The following is a 21952-nucleotide window of genomic DNA, read 5'->3' on the forward strand; positions in this document are numbered from 1 at the left end:
ATCTCTTTAGCTGTGGATTTACTGCAAACTCAAAAACATCATTCAATAGTAATACAGAGGGGTGTACTGGTATATTCCAAGATACGAGTTTTGATAATTGATGGGTCACATCTTTCCAGAATGCCTTAACTGGTGGGCAGTCCCAATACATGTGCATAAATGTCCCTTCGTCTCCATTTGAAATCCTCTTTCAGTGCCTCTGTGCTTGTTTTCGTAGGCAGTTAGCCTCTGATATGTGTGCCATTAGCGTTAGCCACGCTTCTAGGCCTCTTTTCTTTTGGAAAGAATGATAAAAATATATATATATTTTTTTTATTCGACTAAGAGGTTGGCAGTCAACTACGGCTCCTTTCGATCGATTAGTCGACTATTTGTAGGGTCAGCCCTACAAGGCACTTACAGTATGATACATATTATGTATCTAGCAGAATGGATACTACTAACAGTGAGACAATCGCCCATGCAGCCCTACCCCTGACATGAAGAAAGACAAGGCTCATCTTACCTACATTAGGAGGTCCACAGGTCAAACCTCAGTTGACTTTCTACTGATGATGATTTCATTGCCCTACAACGAGAAAGATAAAGTGGTGTTATAACTCAACAACTCCAGTACGTTTCTCCAACTTCCTGATATGGTTTATCATTTGTGTGATGTTTCCAGGTCAGAAACTCATTTACACCATAAACTATGGTAAATAATTAAAATATGCATTAATAATGAAAATAATGAGCACAGCATTGGTTTCACAAAATATACGCAATAATACATGAGAAGCTGTGGTATGTCATGAATATTGCCATGGATGTGATGTACCCGCAGTCACGAGAGCGAAGCTCGATATTCATAGGGTGATTTAACCGTGAGTATATCATGAATATACTCAGTTTAGAACGCTCTCGACCAATCACAATGCGTGGTCGGAACTACCTGTTGTATAATTCCATTTACTATGTCACAAGTGAACTTGGAATGAAGTTTTAATTGACACCTAAATCCTTCCAATCACTTGGGTTTGCAGTATTTGAACTGATACACCCTTTGGAGTGCATTCAATCTACAGGTTTGCGTCACTGAATTGACCTATCTCAAACCCCGTCCTCTTTTCTTGATCCTCCAATCACAACCGTTGGTCCGAGGGAAGCGACAGTTGTGATCAAGGAAAATAGGGCAGGTTTTGAGATGGGTCCATTGAAAGGGCTAGTCTGCCAATCACTCTTTTGATTTCCTGCGGGTTCAAAGACAACATGAAACATATTATTCTGACCCTGAGACACAATACATGTATGAAAATGTAAAATATATAACCCCTTTAAATAATGTAATAATAATTAAATAGTTATTCATTTATTATTCACATTATTGTATTAGTAATGGTTTATTATGAATGGTTTATTTATTATGAATGTATTATTATTATTATTATTATTATTATTATTAATTATAAAAACAATGTATAAGTAGTAATTATTATAGATTGTAATTATGATTAAGTATTGTACTTTTCTTGATTATTAGTATTTGTACTAGTATTTTGTATTGTAAATGATTAATTATTATAATTTTGTATTATTATTATTATTATTATTATTATTATTATTATTATTATTATTATTATTATTATTATTATTATTATTATTATTATTATTATTATTATTATTATTATTATTATTATTATTATTATTATTATTATTAATTGTTCATTATTAAAATGTACTAGAAAGCATCATAGAACCAGACCTTCACCTGTACCTGACAAGAGACTATCAGCCCTGGTGGTTTAGGGGCGATGGTTGGCTTCTTCCGGGTCACCGTCGGTGAGCCGTTTATCCTCAGACTGGGTGTTCTGCTGAGGGAGAGGCGGGGCTTAGAATCTTGGGCTACACATGAGGAGGAGGAGTCTTCCACCTCTCCACCAATGACAGAGAGGCAGTCGTGCTCCGGGCTGCTGAAGACGCTGATGTACTCTCCTGACGACTCCATGCTGTCCACTGTAGTAGAGACAGACACAAATTATAATAAACCTGATTCCGTCCCCATTCCCATCTATTTCCATTTCCATCTATTTCCATTTCCATCCACAACCCATGGGGCGATGGTGGCTTAGGAGGTAGAGTGGCTGTTTGGTAAACAGAAGGTTCCCGGTTCGATTCCAGGTTCCTTCTGGCAGCATGTCGACGTGTCCTTGAGCAAGACACTCTAAATGCTCCCAAGCAATGAGCAGGTTGGCACCTTGCATGGTTGTCTGCCATTGGTGTGTGCGTGAATGGGTGAATGTGAGGCATAAGTGCTTTGGGTAAAATCACTATATAAATGCAGTCCATTTGCAGTCCATTTATTCAATAACAATTCACTCTTAATTGGAAAAAGACCTATAAGATTCCCTATATGGGAAGAGCAAGGCATACACTCATTAGGGGATGTTTTTAACAAACAGGGTTTTTGTAGTGATAAAGAAATACGCAAAAAATGTAATCTCACCAAGTCCACATGGCTTTTTTACAAACAGTTAGAGCTATGTTTGAAGTCTCACGGTGTTCCATTAGATAGACCAATTGAACACCACAGATACCACAAATTCTTCTACGAAAGAGAGACATCGAGAGGTTTTGTTTCAGAATTTTATCATCAATTACTAACGTCCTCGTATGAAACCCTCCAACTAGACTCTGTCTGGAGGAGGGATATACCAGACCTGGAAAATGACTTTGATTGGCAAGGAGCCTGGGCAAATGTCCGACTTACATCAAGGAACCCGGATCATCAACAAATCAATCTTAACTATATTCACAGGACATACTTGACTCCTATAAGACTGTGCCGAATGGGGCTTAAACAAGATTCCAAATGCACCCAATGTACAAATGGGGACGAAGGGACATTTATGCACATGTATTGGGACTGCTCACCAGTTAAGGCATTCTGGAAAGATGTGACCCAACAAATATCAAAACTCGTATCTTGGAATATACCTGTACACCCCTCGGTATTACTATTGAATGATGTTTTTGAGTTTGCAGTGAATCCACAGCTGAAGAGATTGGTTTTATCGGGTATCACAGTAGCCAAAAAGCTAACCGCATCACGCTGGTTTCAACCGGAAAAAATGTGCCGTAAAGTTTGGTTTCTTACATATCTCGATGTAATTTACCATGAAATATCAACAGCAAGAATTCTGGGTCTCAATGAATCCAAAATGTCAATGTGGTTAGAAGTGGTGGAGAGAATAAAAGCTAGCTTATAATGGTAGTGTCTGGTTGGGTGCGAGGGATAGTGGAGATACTTCTCAAGGTGGGGTCCGGGAGGGGGGGGTTCGAGCTGGAGCATATGTGTGTAGGTTTTTAGATAACAGGTATTAGGGGTATATCCTATATAAGACAATTAACTAAAATGTATTAGGGGTATATCTTATATAAGACAACTAACTAAAATGTGATCTCATTGGATGTGCCCTGACAATTAATGCTTGTATATCTTATCGTGTGTTGTCATGTTTGTTTATATGTTTGTTTAAAAAATAATAAAAAAATAAAATACAAAAAATAAATGCAGTCCATTTATTTTATTTTATAATTTTTTTTAAAATAAAAATACAATTCGTTTTTTAATTCCATTTTGACAAGATCTCTAACAATTCATAGTATTTAATTATGTAAAGAAACATGTGCACGCTGTCTCCTTAACTAGCAAATTAAGCAGTTTAGTGAAAACACATCTGGCTCCCTGCCACAGAAATCTCTGGTACAATGCTGGTTGTAATCACAGATTAAGAAAATGATCTAAACATACTCTGAAGATGGCAGCATGGTTTCGGCTGTTGACAATCATGATGAAGATGATGCTGATGAAGGTGCTGATAGTTGAGGTCATTTTCGGCCACACCCTCAGGGGAGGAACAGACTCCCGGCGACTGCGGGTATCCGAGTGGGGGCAGGGAGCCCCGGCCAGAGGAGGAGGACGATTGGCTGACGGTGGTGGAGGCGGTGCTGCCTGAGCCAATGGAGTTGGGTCTTGGGTATTCTAAACTCCTGTGTGAACAACATGCCACAGGGACTGACAAAACACATAGGTGGATATCGTCCATGAGTAAATGGAGTAAAAATGATCAAATGTATTTGGTTAGGTCAGGGATTTTTTAACATGGGTCTGGGACCCAAATGAGAAATGCAGTCTTTGCCCTGGGAACCTAGTCTCGTGATGTGGAACCACACTAGTATCGTGATGTAGAACCACACTAGTCTCCTGATGTAGAACCACACTAGTCTCGTGATGTAGAACCACACTAGTCTCCTGATGTAGAACCACACTAGTCTCGTGATGTAGAACCACACTAGTCTCCTGATGTAGAACCACACTAGTCTCGTGATGTAGAACCACACTAGTCTCGTGATGTAGAACCACACTAGTCTCGTGATGTAGAACCACACTAGTCTCCTGATGTAGAACCACACTAGTCTCGTGATGTAGAACCACACTAGTCTCGTGATGTAGAACCACACTAGTATTGTGATGTAGAACCACACTAGTCTCGTGATGTAGAACCACACTAGTCTCGTGATGTAGAACCACACTAGTCTCGTGATGTAGAACCACACTAGTCTCCTGATGTAGAACCACACTAGTCTCCTGATGTAGAACCACACTAGTCTTGTGATGTAGAACCACACTAGTCTCGTGATGTAGAACCACACTAGTCTCCTGATGTAGAACCACACTAGTCTTGTGATGTAGAACCACACTAGTTGTCTCTCCTCGTGTTTCCTATCACTCTTCACTGAACTAATAAAAGCAGAAATACACAAACCTGGCCGCTACTCTCCACCAAAACGGATTGTTTTGGATTTGTTTGTCCTGCTGCACTCGCTGGACTTGTATGTGTAAGAATTAATTCTGTGCGGTGCTTTGCTCGAGCGAGGCAGGTGTTAATGTATATAGTCTGTCATGACATGATTGCACGTCTTGGCAACGATATAGAGGTACAGTACGTTTTCAGATAATGAGAAACATTGCCTGCAGGGAGGAGGAGATTAATTTCCAATTGGGGAAAATAATGTGTGTATGAAACAAAGCTATTACGTATTACTGTAAAGGAAAAACGCTTTTGGTCTTAGCAGTTTTTAGCAGTTACCAAAATCACCAGAATGCTTCACTCATACAGTAACACACATTCACACTTGAGAGCTGCCCTGTAAAAAAGTCTTCTGTTGTTAAGCCACTTAGCAGGCCCACCGGTACAATTTAGGCTTGAGTGCGCTCTTAAAGGCACCTCCACCATGGTTGTCGAGGGAAAGGAGCGCTGAGGGCCTCACCGACTCAAAGCCTCAAGGCTCAAATACAATAGAGTGTTGTTGTCTGTTATGGTGTGTAGCACTACTTACTCCTCCCAGGATGGATACAGTTGACGGCTCTGTCACAGATTGCAGCTTCACTGGGCTGGAGGTCCATGAAGGGTTTCCTGCCGATCCCCATGAACACCCTCTCCTGTATACGCAGCTCTGGAACACAACAACAGTCTGTCTGTTCTTAGCCTGCAGATCCATCCACACATACATCTATCCCTCATCCATCCATCCACCATACCTCTCCTGTATATGCAGCTCTGAACACAACACAGTAACAGTATTTTCCTAGCCTGCTGATCCATCCACCCATCCCTGTCTCCATCCCTCATATCTCCCTCTCTCCTTCCCTCCCTCTCTCCCTCCTACCTCCCTCTCCTTCCACCCCTCCCTCTCTACTTCCTCCCTCCCTACTACCTCCCTCTCTCCTTCCACCCCTCCCTCCTACCTCCCTCTCTCCTTCCCTCCCTCCCTCTTACCCCCTCTCTCCTTTCCTCCCTACCTCCCTCTCTCCTTCCTCCTTCCCTCCCTCCCCCCTCCTACCTCCCTCTCTCCTTCCCTACCTCCCTCTCCTTCCCTCCTCCCTCCTACCCCCTCTCTCATTCCCTCCCTCCCTCCTACCTCCCTCTCTCCTCCCCTCCCCCCTCCTACCCCCTCTCTCCTTCTATCCCTCCCTCTTACCTCCCTCTCTCATTCCCTCCCTCCCTCCTACCTCCCCTCTCTCCTCCCTTCCTCTCTCCTCCCTCCCTCCTACCTCCCTCTCTCATTCCTCCCTCCCCTACCTCCCTCTCTCCTCCCTCCCTCTCTCCTCCCTCCCTCCCTCCCTCCTACCTCCCTCTCTCCTTCCCTCCCTCCTACCCCCTCTCTCATTCCCTCCCTCCCTCCTACCTCCCTCTCTCCTCCCCTCCCCCCTCCTACCTCCCTCTCTCCTTCTATCTCTCCCTCTTATCTCCCTCTCTCATTCCCTCCCTCCCTCCTACCTCCCTCTCTCCTTCCCTCCATCCTCTCTCCTTCCCTCCCTCCCTCTCTCCTTCCCTCCTCCCTCCTACCCCCTCTCTCATTCCCTCCCTCCTCCTACCTCCTCCCTCTCGCCTTCCTTCCCTCCCTCCTCCCTCCCTCCCTCCCTCTCTCCTTCCCTCCCTCCCTCCTCCTCCTCTCTCTCCTCCTTCCCTCCCTCCCTCCATACCTCTGCTGTGTGCTGCCTGTTCCCACAGTATCCTCTCGAGGTCAGTGGTCCAGGCTCTCTTCACCTCCAGGCTGCAGGCTCTCAGGGTGTAGGTGTCCTCACTCTTCCTCCTGCGGAACCAGATCTCGAAACACAAGCCGCTCACCCCAGAGTTATGGGTCATCCCTAGGTCACACGTCTGAGGAGGGAGGTGGCAGAGAAGAAGTCTCGGGTCAAGTTGATTTGTCTTATTATCCAAACAGAAGGACATTCAGTTTGTGTGTGGGTGATCTATCCTGTTGCCTATAAAATATGGCTTGACGAGGGGAAGGGAGCCTTTCGCTCTAACTTCACTCATCCTGTCAACTGCTAGGCCTTACTGAATAAACAGCCTCAAAGAATATGCCTCTCTCCTCTATTATTGTGATGTGGAACCACACTAGTCTCGTAAGATGGAACCACACTAGTCTTGTGATGTAGAACCACACTAGTCTCGTAAGATGGAACCACACTAGTCTTGTGATGTAGAACCACACTAGTCTTGTGATGTGGAACCACACTAGTCTCGTAAGATGGAACCACACTAGTCTTGTGATGTAGAACCACACTAGTATTGTGATGTGGAGCCACACTAGTCTTGTGATGTAGAACCACACTAGTCTAGTGATGTGGAGCCACACTAGTCTTGTGATGTAGAACCACACTAGTATTGTGATGTGGAGCCACACTAGTCTTGTGATGTAGAACCACACTAGTCTTGTGATGTAGAACCACACTAGTCTTGTGATGTAGAACCACACTAGTCTAGACAGACAGACAGACAGACAGACAGACAGACAGACAGACAGACAGACAGACAGACAGATAGATAGATAGATAGATAGATAGATAGATAGATAATAGATAGATAGATAGATAGATAGATAGATAGATAGATAGATAAGATAGATAGATAGATAGATAGATAGATAGATAGATAGATAGATAGATAGATAGATAGATAGATAGATAGATAGATAGATAGATAGATAGATAGATAGATAGATAGATAGATAGATAGATAGATAGATAGATAGATAGATAGATAGATAGATAGATAGATAGATAGATAGATAGATAGATAGATAGATAGATAGATAGATAGATAGATAGATAGATAGATAGATGGTGAAATAACATATGGAGCAGTAGAGTCTTAAAAATGAAAAACCTTGTATTCCATGTAGGCATTGAGTCATGACATGAATAGCTTTTTCTCTAAGGGGTATTATTAGCTGTGGTCAAATCAGTAGTTCTTCATCTCGATAATATCACTGTGGGAGCTCTCTGGTGATTCCCGCCAAGAGTACGCACCTTGAAAGGACTGTTTGTAGACGTAAACATCGTTCCCGACATCAGTCTTCTTGGTCTTGCTGAAGAGGATGAGGTCCTGGAAGAGGAAGATGCGACGGACACACTTCTTCTTCCTGAAGAACACGGTGAACTCGTCCTGGCGAATCAGCTGACCCTGCTCCTTCAAATTCACCTGGAGGAGAGGAGAGAAGAGAAGAAGAGAAGAGAAGAGAAGAAGAAGAGAAGAGAAGAGAGAGAGAGAAGAGAAGAAGAGAAGAGAAGAGAAGAGAAGAGAAGAGAAGAGAAGAGAAGAGAAGAGAAGAGAAGAGAAGAGAAGAGAGAAGGCTTTGCATGGAATGTTTGGAGAGAAGTAATACCATAAATGGCTGCCATGTTGAAAGACTGACATCAAGATAATGCCTAGAGTAGTTTCTGCGGAGTGGTTGAGTACTCGTTCATTTGTACAATGAGGCAAAACCTTGATATCACTATTCCAGTAAGACTTTGGTAAGATACCACTAATTAGATACCAATCAATATGACTTCCGGGTCACGTAGCTAGTGGCCTGGATGGGGGCCCATCCAGATATCCTCTCTACTATTTTGTATGTATTGATAACTCTGAGTTAATAAATCATATTAACCGGATCCATTTGACTGAGTAAGTTATTAATATTCTCGACACACAACACATTGAAAGCAATCGGTAGCCTTGCCGCCGGGCCACTATTTAAATATAATTTTAGTTATAATCTTACATCACAGTCCTGGACGGCGTCCATGGTGAGGAGGTCGTTACCCGTGGCGCATCTGGAACCGAACCAGGTCAGCAGCAGCCTGGATCTCGGCCGTCTCCCCTCTCGCGGCTCATCTGTGGCGCACACACACATCAGGCATACACACGCCCGGTGAGTCGCCGACCCCGGGCTCACAGCCCGCTGCTGGGTCCACATCCACACACACTGGGCCGCCTGCCAGCGCACAGTGGCTCCTGGCCCGAGGCGCTGGTCCTGTGTGCCGACGCGGCCAGGAGCAGCATGTCCTGCAGCAGGAGGCTGTACTTGCTGATCCTCTGGATGGGGTCTCAGCAGGGTAGGAGGACAGGTCCATCAGGTCTCCCAGGTCCTGCTGCTTCCTCTGGGGCAAGAGGGTGCAGGAGAAGGGTAGTAATTAGAGATGTCCAGTATTATCGGCCTACCGATATTGGCATTCAAATGTAATATCGGAAATGATCGGTATCGGTTTAAAAAAAAAATAATAATAATAATTTTTTTTTTGTTTAACCTTTATTTACCCCAGCAAGCAAGTAAGAACAAATTCTTACTTTATTTATTATCAAAAGTATGCATAATGTTTCCACAACAAGGGATATGTAATGTTAATTACCTGAAATTATTACGTTTTTTTGGGGGGGGGGGACCCTGCATATATCGGTATCGGAAATTAAGAGTTGGACAATATCGGTATATCGGATATGGGTAAAAAAAGCCAATATCGAACATCCCTAGTAGTAATGAGTTAATTCAGCTAAATCTGAGGTTCCCAAAAGTGAGGTTAAGGAAATGGGTCCAAGCGGTTCCCTAGCAATGCAATTCCACTGAAAAGGTCTGTGTACTACTAACACACGTGTACTGCACACGATAACCGACATGGGAGCCTGTGGCCAAATAGTATCTACTATATAGATACTATAGTATCTAATAGTATCTATCTAAAGTTTTATTTTAAAGTTCTTTGCATTTTGCTCTATTGTGTTTGCAAAGAAGCTGACCTTGAAGATGTCATGGCGACGGTGGAGGATCAGAGCATCTGACTGTGGCTTGTTCTTACTGTAGAGAGCGTACAGACCAAAGCTCTCCGCCTGCAAACACAAACAATGCAAAAAGAATGAGATTATAGCACTGCAAACATCTACATGTTTTTATATACATTTACATTTAGTCATTTAGCGGACGCTTTTTATCGAAAGCGACTTACAAGTTCTGTACGACAGGTCATCAGGAAGGATACAACTCTATCAGCTGAGCAACAATATTCATCAAAGTGTTGAGTGCTAACAGTGTAGGTTAGGTTATTAGGACAAGTGCGTGACAGTAAGGTTAGTTGGGGTTAGATTTATTTTTTATTTTATTTCAGATAATGGTTGAAGAAGTGCGTCTTTAGTCGACGGCGAAAGATTGGACGTGTTTCGGCTGTCCTAACTGTGGTGGGGTAGTTCATTCCACCATTGTGGGGCAAGGACTGAGAATAGGTGGCTTCTCTTTGATGACCCTCCCGGAGCTTGGATAGGAGTAGGTCTAAGGCGGCCAGAAGATGCAGAGCGTAGGGGTCTTGAGGGTGTGTAGTTAGAGACCATTGACCGGAGGTAGGCGGGAGCGGTTCCCTTTGCCAGTGCAGGGTCCCTAAGAAGTGGGGTGACAATGGGGGCCCGACTTCGGTAGGTTTGAGATCACCTACCTATATCTAGGTTGCAATAAATGTAATGTACAGTACCTAATGTAATTATTAGACTGATGTTATCCCATAATCCCATGATCCACTACTTTGCGTTTCCGCCTACACATTTCAACCCTATAAATCTTAGCAACCTTATCAATCTTAGCAACCCTATCAACCCTATCAACCTCATGAACCCTATCAATCTTATGAACCCTATTCCTATTGGCTCACATGTCTGAGGAAGCAGCGCGCCACAGGTGCTGGCTCCCTCCGGCATGCCTCCAGCTCTGGCAGGAAGTAGTGGCTGTGGAAGTCGTAGAGCTTCTCCAGGTTGCCGAAAATGACCCCTCTCTTCCCTCTCAGGTCCTGCGGGATGTCAGGTCTGTCCAGGAGGGGGGGTGGTAGTGAACCAGGATGTAACCCAGGGAGCGGACATACTCCCTCTCAGTCAACACCAGCTCCTCCAGCACACGCTGCAGCCTCCTGGAAATAAACAGAGGGAATATCTTAAAACTAGTCTGAATACAGGATGTTGCAAGTGGGTATAACTCTCCCATTGGCAGACTCTCATTCGGAATTCTGCTCCCCCTCAGCACTATTCTGCAATGGCGGTGTCTCTCATCCATGAAGTTTAGCTAGATGATTGTGATTGGTTGAAGAAATTCACCCGCCAAATGTTTTTCCCCCTTCTATTCCTAATAACCTTTCTGGCAGACCTTCCTTCTGCACTGGTACAGTAGTCAACATAATGTGAAGAAAGGTCTGGGCAATGTGAGACTATTTTAGAACCAGACATATTACAAGTTGGATATGTCACTATATTGAGGCAACAAGAAACCAGCTGTGCTGACATGGAAATATGCATGAAAAACACCCCTACTGTAAGTTGCCTACATAAAATGTTATGTATCAGCAGGCAATAAACACAATATATTAAAATATAGAGTAGAACAGAACAGAACAGAACAGAACATAATAGTAGCTCTGTTTATGAGTGCAGGTAAGACTGTACCTGTGTTACTTCATGGCAAGCTTAGGGATGGAAAAAAATAGTTTATGAAACAAGATGAAACTAAAGAAAGATAAGTCTTGTCTCTACTGGCAGAGATGTAGGTGAGAAAGAAGGTTAGCTGTGGCCTAGTGTCTCCATTGCCTTTAGAACCTGACCGGACGTGGCCTGAACACATCTGAGACCTGAGGAGGGACTGCTTGGCGTGTGTACCACAGTTGATGGTGTGCATTTTGAAATGTTGTCTAGTAAGCACAGAGTTTTCAAGAAGTATAATAAACCCAACCTAATCATACCATACTAGTCCCAAGCTTATGGAGACAAGACTATAGAATACCATAGAGTACCATAAAGACAGTTAAGATAAAGCCTGCATCTCCACGATAGCCTTATGCAACAAACTAACAAGATGCAAAACAGGCAGACATCTCTACCTCAGTACAGCGCAATGGAAAAGCAATAGATTTCATTTTTTTTTTTATTCAGACTTCAGTCAACTCACAGGGCATTAGTGGAGATCTCCTCAGCAGAGACCTGACACGCTGTCCCCTCACACCTCCGTATGGGCAGGCTCGAGTGTTTGGCACACGGCGTGCCGTTACCTCCCACGGCGCCCGTTACTCCCATACAAGAAGACTCCTCTGAGCAGAAACTTCCATGTCGGGAGATCTGGAACCTCTGGGCTTCCTGTAGGATCCTACAAGACGGCTGACCGCGGTGCGAGCAGCTTGATGGGGATCGAACTGGCTGACCGGACGACATCCCGGCTGCTGGTGACGATGGGGCGGCGGTGGCGCAGGAGTCCTCGCTCACTGACCGCGCCCCCAGGCCTCGTCCCCCACGGGAACCACTGGCAGCCGACGGTGTGCGACTGAGAGAGAGCGGCGGCGTCTCTCCCACTCCTCGCTCGGCTCGTCTCTCTCCTCCTGGTCTCTTTCTCTGTTCTCCTCCCAGACCTGGTAGAACGGGGCTTAGTTTAGAACATTTTCAGCTGATGGTGTCGTCTACTACCTACCTAATCTCCATTCTGCTCATCCACCTGCTACAGTGGTGGTGGGGGCATGGGTCACTGGGATTACATTGTCTTGTGTATTGTAATTGTAATCCCCACATAACAGTGTATCAAACTGAGTGAACTAGTTGAATTCAGAATGAATACATGATGAAGAGCAAAGCAACTTTACCTGTGATGTGAGTCTGCGGTAACCTTTGACCCCTTGCCACCTCTAGTATTACTGTCTGGCTGGACGTTGATGTCACAGCAGACAGTTGTAGAGATGTTGCTGCTGCTGCTGCTCCCCACTATCGGCCCTTCTCCTCCCGAGATCGACGGCCCCAGAGATGATGCCTTCCCCACTGGGGGTGGCTCGGCCCCGGGGTGGACTGTAACTGCAGGTCACCGCCATCGTCTGTCTGGCCATTGTCACCCCTCTTCGTCCACATTACGGCGTTCACACCAACCACTCGAACTGCGTTGTTGAAAGTAGGCCTCGTTCAGATCCTGCACCCTCTCCTGAAGCTGCTGCCTGGCCTCCTGGCACTTCAGCCAGGCTATGTTCCAGACCTGCATCCCCCTGGAGCTCTGCAGGGCGCAGGCCTGGGCCTTGACCTCCTGGAAGCGCTCTGGGCTGAACTGGAGGAGCTGGTCTTGGTAAGCCAGGAGGAGGGAGATGTCATGGCTAGGTCCAGAGTCTTGTACTGGGTGGATATTAGATTGATAATGGGGGGTAGTGGTCAAGCCAGGGTCTTGTTGTGGCTGAGTATTTAATTGATGGCCATGGTCGTGGTGTTGATCTTGTGTTGGGTGGCTGTAGGGCTGGAGGATTGTGGTGGTACCAGGCTCTTGTTGTTGCGCAAGGTGACTGTTAGATTCAGTCTGGTCCAGATACTCATTACATTCTCTGGCCAGTGACGTTGCCTTGGAGATAAAGAAGTACAGGTCAGGAACTGTTTTCTAACCATACTTTTTTTAACCAATGGACAATAATAATAATAATAATAAATAATAATAATAATAATAATAATAATAATAATAATAATAATAATAATAATAATAATAATAATAATAATAATAATAATAATCATCATCATCATCCTCATAATCATCATCATAATAATAATATATAATAATATAAATGAATGAATAAATGCATGAATTAATGAACAATCAAATAAACAACAAACAAATGAACTAATGACTGCATACAATCGAGAGCCCACCAACCTGCTCACAGAAGTCACACACGTTGGCCATGATCTGTAGCTCCCTGCAGCACGTCTCAGCCCTGGACAGGAAGCTCTCCAGATCAGACCTGAAGCTACGGACAAGGGTCCCCGAAGACCTCCGTCTCTGGGTAGGACAGACCGTCCCCCTGGAGTCTCTCTGCCTCTGACACCAAAGACATGGCGTGGTGCTTACGGTCCTGCAGTGAATTGGAGTAGAGTGGTAGAGTAAATCGTTATCGTCCCCCTGAGGGCCAACTTGTCTTGTAGCCAGCAGGAGCAGAGAGAGAGAGAGAGAGAGAGAGAGAGAGAGAGGAGAGAGAGGAGAGAGAGAGAGAGAGAGAGAGAGAGAGAGAGAGAGAGAGAGAGAGAGAGAGAGAGAGAGAGAGAGAGAGAGAGAGAGAGAGAGAGAGAGAGAGAGAGAGAGAGAGAGAGAGAGAGAGAGAGAGAGAGAGAGAGAGAGGAGAGAGAGCTCTTACACCCAAATGAGGCTAATGTGTTATCATTGCTCAAATTTCTGAACCAGAATTAAAACATTTATTTTGGGTGTAAGAGCTCACACAAACATTTTACGGCATCGTAAAGTCAGATAAAGGCAGCCCCAGATTTTATATCTCAGTTACATCACCGATTGGAGGGTTCTTTCTCTCTGATTTATAGCCTCAGGAGAGAGTGGTGGGGTCAGACATTTTTGTCTGAACTGAATACTGCCTTACATTGGCTTCAATGAGGAAGGCAGTGAAGCTGTTGAGGGTCTGTTCCACTTTCTCCCTGGACTCCTCCACTGACTCAGCCTCCAGCAGGTGGCGCTCTCCCTCTGCTTCAAACCACTCTCGAATCTATGGGGGAGGGGGATGGGGTTTGAATGTGGATATCATATCAGATATTAGGCCTGTAATGATTTTAGATTTAGATAATAATAATAATAATAATAATAATAATAATAATAATAATAATAATAATAATAATAATAATAATAATAATAATAATAATAATAATAATAATAATAACTTTATTTGTATAGCACTTTTCATACAGAGGTTGCAGTTCAAAGTGCTTCACAACAGTAAAAAATACAGGCATAAGCGAGCATAAAAAGATAGACAGGTAGAATCACAGTGTTTCACATTAGGATCTAGCATCCCAATAGGCTCTCCGCTTACAGTTTTCAGTAACACAAATAGTAAAAATAGTTTAAAATGATTCAGTTTAAAAATAGTAAAAAAAATTATAAAATAGAACGGACATAAAAAATACAGGCATGAGCGAGCATAGCAAGATATGGCTTTAGTGATATTAGATCACAGGGACTCGAACCCATACTAAATAGTGGGACGTATTGCATGAACAAATAATCACAGTGTTTGACATTTGGATCTAGCAAATAATAAAAATAGTTTAAAATGATTCAGTTTAAAAATAGTCATCAGTAAGAAGTAAAAAGTGCAATAACCGACGGACATAAAAATACAGGCATGAGCGAGCATAGCATGAACAAATAATCACAGTGTTTCACATTTGGATCTAGCAAATAATAAGAATAGTTTAAAATGATTCAGTTTAAAAATAGTCATCAGTAAGAAGTAAAAAGTGCAATAACCGACACATGAATTTGATAGGCAGTGTAAAAGAGTAGGCAGGGTAAGAATAAATACAAGTTGTGTCAGGATATCCCTGATGTTTCCTCTTGCCACTAGGTGGTAGCAGATATCTATCAGTGAAATGCCTGAGCAAAGAGATAGGTTTTAAGCTGTCTTTTAAAGATGTCTAGCGAGTTGGCTTCCCTGATGTTTTGGGGTAGTTTGTTCCATAGTTTTGGGGCATAGTTGATAAAGGCTGCATTACCGATCCTCTTTTGACTGCTTCTGGGAGCCTCTAGTAGTCCAGCAGCTGATGATCGCAGTGTTCTTGCTGGTGTGTAATTTATTAGAGTGTTGGCGATGTAGCTAGGTCCCTGTCCATTTAGAGCTTTGTATGTAAGGAGAAGGACCTTAAAGTCAATTCTAAATGTTACAGGAAGCCAGTGTAAAGCGGCTAGGACTGGACTAATGTGCTCTCTCCTTTTGGTTCTAGTTAGCAGTCGGGCTGCAGAGTTTTGGATTAGCTGAAGCCTCTCTGTGGTTTTCTTAGGGAGACCTGTGAAAAGTGCATTACAGTAGTCTAACCGGCTAGATATGAATGCATGAATTAGCTTCTCAGCATCATTCTGATTAATAAATGGTCGTACTATATTTCTGAGATGGAAGAACGATGTTTTCGTCACTTTGCTAATATGAGAATTGAAGTTCAGTTCTGAATCTATGATAACCCCAAGACTAGTGACCTCAGATTTGATCCAAGGGGTTAGATGAACATTACTGCATTGATGCTCCAAAACATTTCACTGGTGGCAGTAAAAAAAAATACCCTGTTAAAGTGCATTTAGCTCGATTTCAGAGTACAATCATTGGCAAAATAAAACTTAACTTGACAAAAGTAAACTTACATGAAAATGTTCAATTGTCAGCTTTTTCTTTTGGATGAAAAGTAAAGTAATCATCCAAATGCGGTTTATATGCACAGATGAATCGATGAAATAATCGTTGGATGAATTGAATACTTAATAATTGCTAGTAGCAGCTCTAAACTATTTGGACAAATATCCAATGCATTATAAAGTTTAGATTTGACCAAAAATATCACACACACATTTTACCAAAAATATCACACACCGTAGTGTAAAGTGTAAAGAATATTTTGTCTTGAAGTCTTGAAGTCGGCTTCCTGACATCAGATGCCAGCTTTTTGGTGGTTGCTGGTTATTGAAGATCAATACCATCAAGGTATGGATTAAATCAAATGAATACTACCCGTTATTGAAAAACAATACCAGTTTCAATACTTTAATTGTAATTATTATATATATATATATATATATTTTTTTTTACTATTTTACATGTTGCCTTTTAGCCACTGCCTTGGAGCCAGAAGCCCTGGCCTCACCAGAAAGCATTCTTAGTACTTGCACCATGCACGTAAGTATTGACAAAGTACTGTTATAATATTGGTATCCAAGGCAAGTGAAGGATGTCACTGGTTTTCATATGTTTATAACAGCATGTATGTAAATATGTTAAACTCTTAAAAGACATATTTCATTTAATTTCGGGCCTGTGGGAGATACAGTGTGGGCAAGAGCGGTTGCTATAGTGACGAGGAGCCTGGCGGCCAAGGTCAGCCACAGAAGCGCCTTAACAACAACATTCAGTTAATGAGAGATAGCCGGGAGTGCAGTGTAGCAGTGTAGTCTTTGAGCTGCTGAGAGACGGAGAGACGGCCGTTGCTAGGGGTGACAAGATAGCCAAAACAACGCAAGAGCGAGATTCAAGAGAAACATTGCGAGAGAGAGAGAGAGAGAGAGAGAGAGAGAGAGAGAGAGAGAGAGAGAGAGAGAGAGAGAGAGAGAGAGAGAGAGAGAGAGACAGATGAGACTTTAAGCTGTTAGTTCTTCCGGTAGGGGCCAGAAGAGTTTGGATAGATTCAGATTTCAGATTCAGATTCAGAGTTTTATTTGCCACATGGAATCAATACATCAGAGTTCTTCATACACAATCATAAATATCATACCATGGACAAAAGGAGCAGGAAGAAGAATAAATATTATAGTAACCTGCCCCTTATTCCTAAACTAAACAAGTATTTACTTGATGGTCGGCGTACAACCTAATTTACACAAAATAATAATGTATACCATATACAAGAAACAAACAATCCACAGTTTAAACAAGATTTTTTTTTATAATAATAATAATAAAGAATAAAAGAAAGAAAAAAAAGAAAATATCTCACTATTCAGATGACATTTGACTTTCATACTGACTAAATATATATATATATATTTTATAATTATTTTTGAATTGACAAACACTATTTGGACAAACAAAGAGTTTGGATAGCGAGATGGACCACATCAAGCAGCTGAGCTCCAGCCGTCTGAACAAGGGGGAGGGGAATTACCACGAGGTAGAGAGATAGCTAACAGACAGGCTTCGGCTAACAGGACAGGCCGCAGAACCACGAGCAGGTATCGAGAGATAGAATCTATTAATATTAGGGTTCTTATACCTCTAAAAGACTTTCAATTGGTTTCATTCTGTACGAGATGCTATGTTTATGGAAATAAACATCCTGCTGATATGAGACGACGACTCCAAGTACATCCTTTTGTCCCGATGCATTAACGGGGTGACACAGTGTCACAGCCATGTAAGAGCGTGGGAGGACAGAATTCCACCGAACGATTGCCTCAACAATACAGAATTAAACATAACGCAGAGACTTCGGAAGGGCAGATGGGGCCTGATAACAATCAACAAAAGGCTGAAACACGATAATCCAACACAAGGTACTACAAAATTCTCAAACAATACCCAACCTTAACTCATTGAACGCGTATATTCGTTTTTGGCTCCCATGCTTTTGCCGCTAAAAACAAGTATACTAGTTTTTTATAATTAGTTTCTATTATTATTATACTAAACAGTCAGCTGGACCTTCTTGTGTGATCCTGGTAGCTCTGAGTGAATTCGAATTGAAATGACGATCGAATCCCGATAGGTGGCAGTACCTTTTGAACTGGGCTAGTTTACTGTGGGGAAGTTTGCTCACTCACTGCTGGGCACAATAGTAGCCACTAGCCTGCGGACTGCCTATGCAATGGCGAGCAAACTATTGGAGATTATTATGAAGAGGACAAAACGATCACACTTAAGGTGATGATAAGGTGCGTTTTCACCAGACTACATTGGACTCAGCACTTCTGGTAAATCATAAAAATACTATAGTCAAACTGGCCGAGCATGTAACATTATCTGTCGCCGACAACAGAGTTGAGAGCACCCCAGACTAGAGCCAACTATAACGTTCGGCAATGGCGATCGCCTAGAGAGCGAACTATTGGAGATTATTATGAAGAGGACAAACAGTGACGATCCAGAACTATTCTACTATGGTCATGTTTACCTTTGACCTGGAAATAATATAGGTGTCAGGCGAACAACCCGCGCGAAATGCGCATGCTGCGCAGAAAACACGTAATAGCTTGTGTTCCAGGAAACTAGACTGGATTATTTTGAAACGGGACAAGTTTCTCAAGTTTCTTTAATAGTTGTCATACAGAAGTACAGAATACTTTTATACGAAATGCTTCTTACTGTTACGCTCCAGAGACTGTGCAAGACAAGATAAGTATGAAATAAAATAACATAGTATAGCATGTAAATTAGAAGTAAAAAAAAATTAGGTCACAGTGTTCAGTATAGACATATGTACAATGTTCGATGCAGAATAGACGTAACTGAGTTACCATATAATATACAATACTGTGCAGTGTACTAATATACAATACTATATAGTGCAAGGCAGAAATGGGATGAGGTGCAATTTAGGTACAATTTACAAATCCTTTATCAATAAATATAAAGTGTGTTTGTGTGATCTAAAGTGTGGAGAGTGGGTGCTGCAGTGTGTTGTTTGTTTAAGTGAGTGTGTGCGTGTGGGTGTGTGTGCTGTGTGCATTTGATGGTTGTTGCATAGTGTTTATTGTTCGTTTAGCAGCCTGATGGCCTGGGGATAGAAGCTTCTTCTGAGTCTTTCTGTGCTCGCCTTAAGACTCCGGTATCGCTTGCCTGACCGCAGCAGTTCAAAGAGGCAGTTGTTCGGGTGGCTCGAGTCCTTAATAATTCTCTTAGCCTTCCCCCTGCACCGCTTGTTGTAAATGTTCTGGAGGGTGGGAAGCCCCCCTCCAATTGTGCGTTCGGCTGAACGTGTCACTCTTTGTAGTCTGCTACGGTCTTGTGCAGTGCTATTCCCAAACCAGGAGGTGATGTTGCCAGTCAGGATGCTCTCTATTGTACATGAGTAGAAGTTCCTAAGGATCTTCTGACTGACTTGGAACTTCCTTAGGCGCCTGAGGAAGTAGAGGCGTTGTCGTGCCTTCTTCACAACACTGTCAATGTGTGTGGTCCATGTCAAGTCCTCGGATATGTGGGCTCCGAGGTACTTGAAACTGTTCACTCTCTCAACCGGTGCCCCGTCGATGCTGAGGGGGCTGTAGTCCTTGACCCCCGACCTCCTGAAGTCCACAATCATCTCTTTTGTTTTGCTGACGTTCAGGGAGAGGCAGTTCTCCTGACACCACTGTGACAGGTTCTCTACCTCTTCCAGGTAGGCCCTTTCGTCGTTGGCAGAGATCAGGCCCACCGCTACTGTGTCATCAGCAAATTTGATGATGGTGTTGTTGTTCCGCTGTGCTACGCAGTCATGTGTGTACAGGGAGTAGAGGAGGGGGCTCAGAACACAGCCCTGGGGGGCCCCTATGTTGAGCGTGATGGATGAGGAGGTGCAGTTGCCTGCTCTTACCACCTGGGGTCTGCCCGTCAGGAAGTCCAAGACCCACTGGCAGAGGTCATAGTTCAAGCCCAGGTCCCTGAGCTTGGCTATGAGTTTGGAGGGGACTATGGTATTGAATGCTGAGCTGTAGTCGATGAACAGCATTCTCACATAGTTCCCCTGCCTCTTGTCCAGGTGTGATGCTGCTGTGTGCAGCACATGGGCTATGGCGTCCTCCGTGGACCTGTTGGGGCGATATGCAAATTGCAGAGGGTCCAGGTTGATGGGCCGATGGGACGTGTTTAAGCCTGGGATTGCGCAGGAACGAAGGTATGTAGAAATGAACGGTTTGTTCCCTGTTGGAGTATAAATAGTGCCTGTCAAATGAGCCATACTATTGTCCCCATGGCTATAATATAGAATATACGATGGGTCTGCAAACATCGTGAAAATGGTCAAAAAAAACGCTGGGAGTACAGATGGAAAAACAGCGTGGCAGTCAATGAGTGTTAAGAATGACCGTTTCAACACAACAACACACAGCTGCCAATACTGGTTTTTTCCTCCAGCGTGAGAGAGGCTTCATCGATGTCGAGCTGAAACCACCACATACCTGAGTGAAATGCTCCTCCATCTGTCTGAGCTGGAGCAGATGCTGCAGGTGTTCCAGAGACACGTTGGACCTCTGCACCAGGGCGTGAGCCTGCTCCTCCACACTGTTGTACAGGCTGCTCACCGACTCCACCGCAGCACTGCAGGGAGGGAGGGAGCTTCTCAGGACAATCTCTCTTTTTACGATACTTTATTCCTTGTGCATATCATTTCTGTGTGCTAGCTATCCACACACACACACAATCACTCGTGTGCACACACACACACACACACGTGCATGCGCACGCACGCGCATAATAAGCATTAACATCTCAAAACATGTGTAAAACCTACAAACTACTGTACAGCCAGGACTTATATACACCATAGAAACGTGACGGAGAGACTGCAGAGAGAGCAATCATACGTTTCAATGAAGTGTTATTTTAAATTAATTCAAATGTATTTTATAAATTGAAATTGTATAGAATGTATAGAAACAACATTTTATTTATTTATTCATTCATATATCAAATATCAAGGTTCTCCTCTATTCTTCCACCCTTCCATCTCTCCCTCTATCCCACTCTCTCTTACACACACAAACACACACACGCCACTATGTGTATGCATGTGTGCATCCACCCACCCACACACACACACACACACACACACACACACACACACACACACACACGCGCGCGCGCGCGCGCGCACGCACACACACACACACACACACACACACGCACACACACGCACACACACACTTTGCCCTTGAGACATTTCCACTGTGTAGAGTTATGAGGTCACACTTTTAATACACGGAAATTATTCTAGTGCGGAGGAGATGGTGATCAGTGAACAGAGATAGAAACCAGATCACAATGGCATTGGCATGTGGACATGAATACATTATTCAGTGTGTGTGTGTGTTTGTGCGTGTGTGTGTGTGTGCATGAGTCTGTCAGTATAGCAGCCCATCGCAACATCAGTCAGTGTGTGTATGTGTGTGTGTGTGTGTGTGTGTGTGTGTGTGTGTGTGTGTGTGCATGAGTCTGTCAGTATAGCAGCCCATCGCAACATCAGTCAGTGTGTGTATGTGTGTGTGTGTGTGTGTGTGTGTGTGTGTACTGTGTATGTATGTGTGCGTGTGCGTGTGTTGCCATTATTGTGATTGTCAGTAGCAGTAGGCCTCGTTAGTAGAAGTAATAGTATTAGCAGCAGCAGTTAGTATCAATATTATCACTGATAATTTTCATTATTATTATTATTATTATCATCATTATTATTACCTAAAGTCGTCACATTGGGGGTATCTGAGGTCACTCTCCCTCCTCAGCCTGGCCAAGATGGACCCGCCCTCTCTCTGCAAAGCGACCAATCGGTTGTCCTCCAGAACGTCCCTCATCAGAGTCCTCTGGTCCACGATGCGCTGCTGGACATTCTACCGCAGAATAAGAAGACATTTCAGACGGTGTCCAGGG

At 43.5% G+C, this 21952-nt stretch overlaps 1 protein-coding gene across 1 annotated transcript in view; it reads right to left on the reverse strand.

Moving 5' to 3' along the window:
• Positions 1-1717: 1717 nt before the first annotated feature.
• quoa (quattro a) overlaps positions 1718-21952 on the reverse strand; it is a gene marked incomplete at both ends in the record, with an annotated part of 47719 nt that continues 27484 nt past the window's right edge. The window contains 19 exon segments of the mRNA XM_084333384.1: positions 1718-1992; positions 3884-4029; positions 4142-4775; positions 5380-5496; positions 6527-6704; positions 7859-7864; positions 7866-8030; positions 8596-8637; positions 8639-8703; positions 8899-8974; positions 9609-9698; positions 10508-10666; positions 10669-10759; positions 11788-12241; positions 12747-12983; positions 13506-13674; positions 14225-14347; positions 20491-20629; positions 21761-21912. Of these exon segments, the coding sequence (XP_084189510.1) occupies positions 1718-1992; positions 3884-4029; positions 4142-4775; positions 5380-5496; positions 6527-6704; positions 7859-7864; positions 7866-8030; positions 8596-8637; positions 8639-8703; positions 8899-8974; positions 9609-9698; positions 10508-10666; positions 10669-10759; positions 11788-12241; positions 12747-12983; positions 13506-13674; positions 14225-14347; positions 20491-20629; positions 21761-21912 (3318 nt within the window).

The sequence above is a fragment of the Notolepis coatsorum genome, assembly GCF_963971535.1.
Source record: "Notolepis coatsorum genome assembly, chromosome: 17".
In the NCBI taxonomy this organism is placed as follows: Eukaryota; Metazoa; Chordata; class Actinopteri; order Aulopiformes; family Paralepididae; genus Notolepis; species Notolepis coatsorum.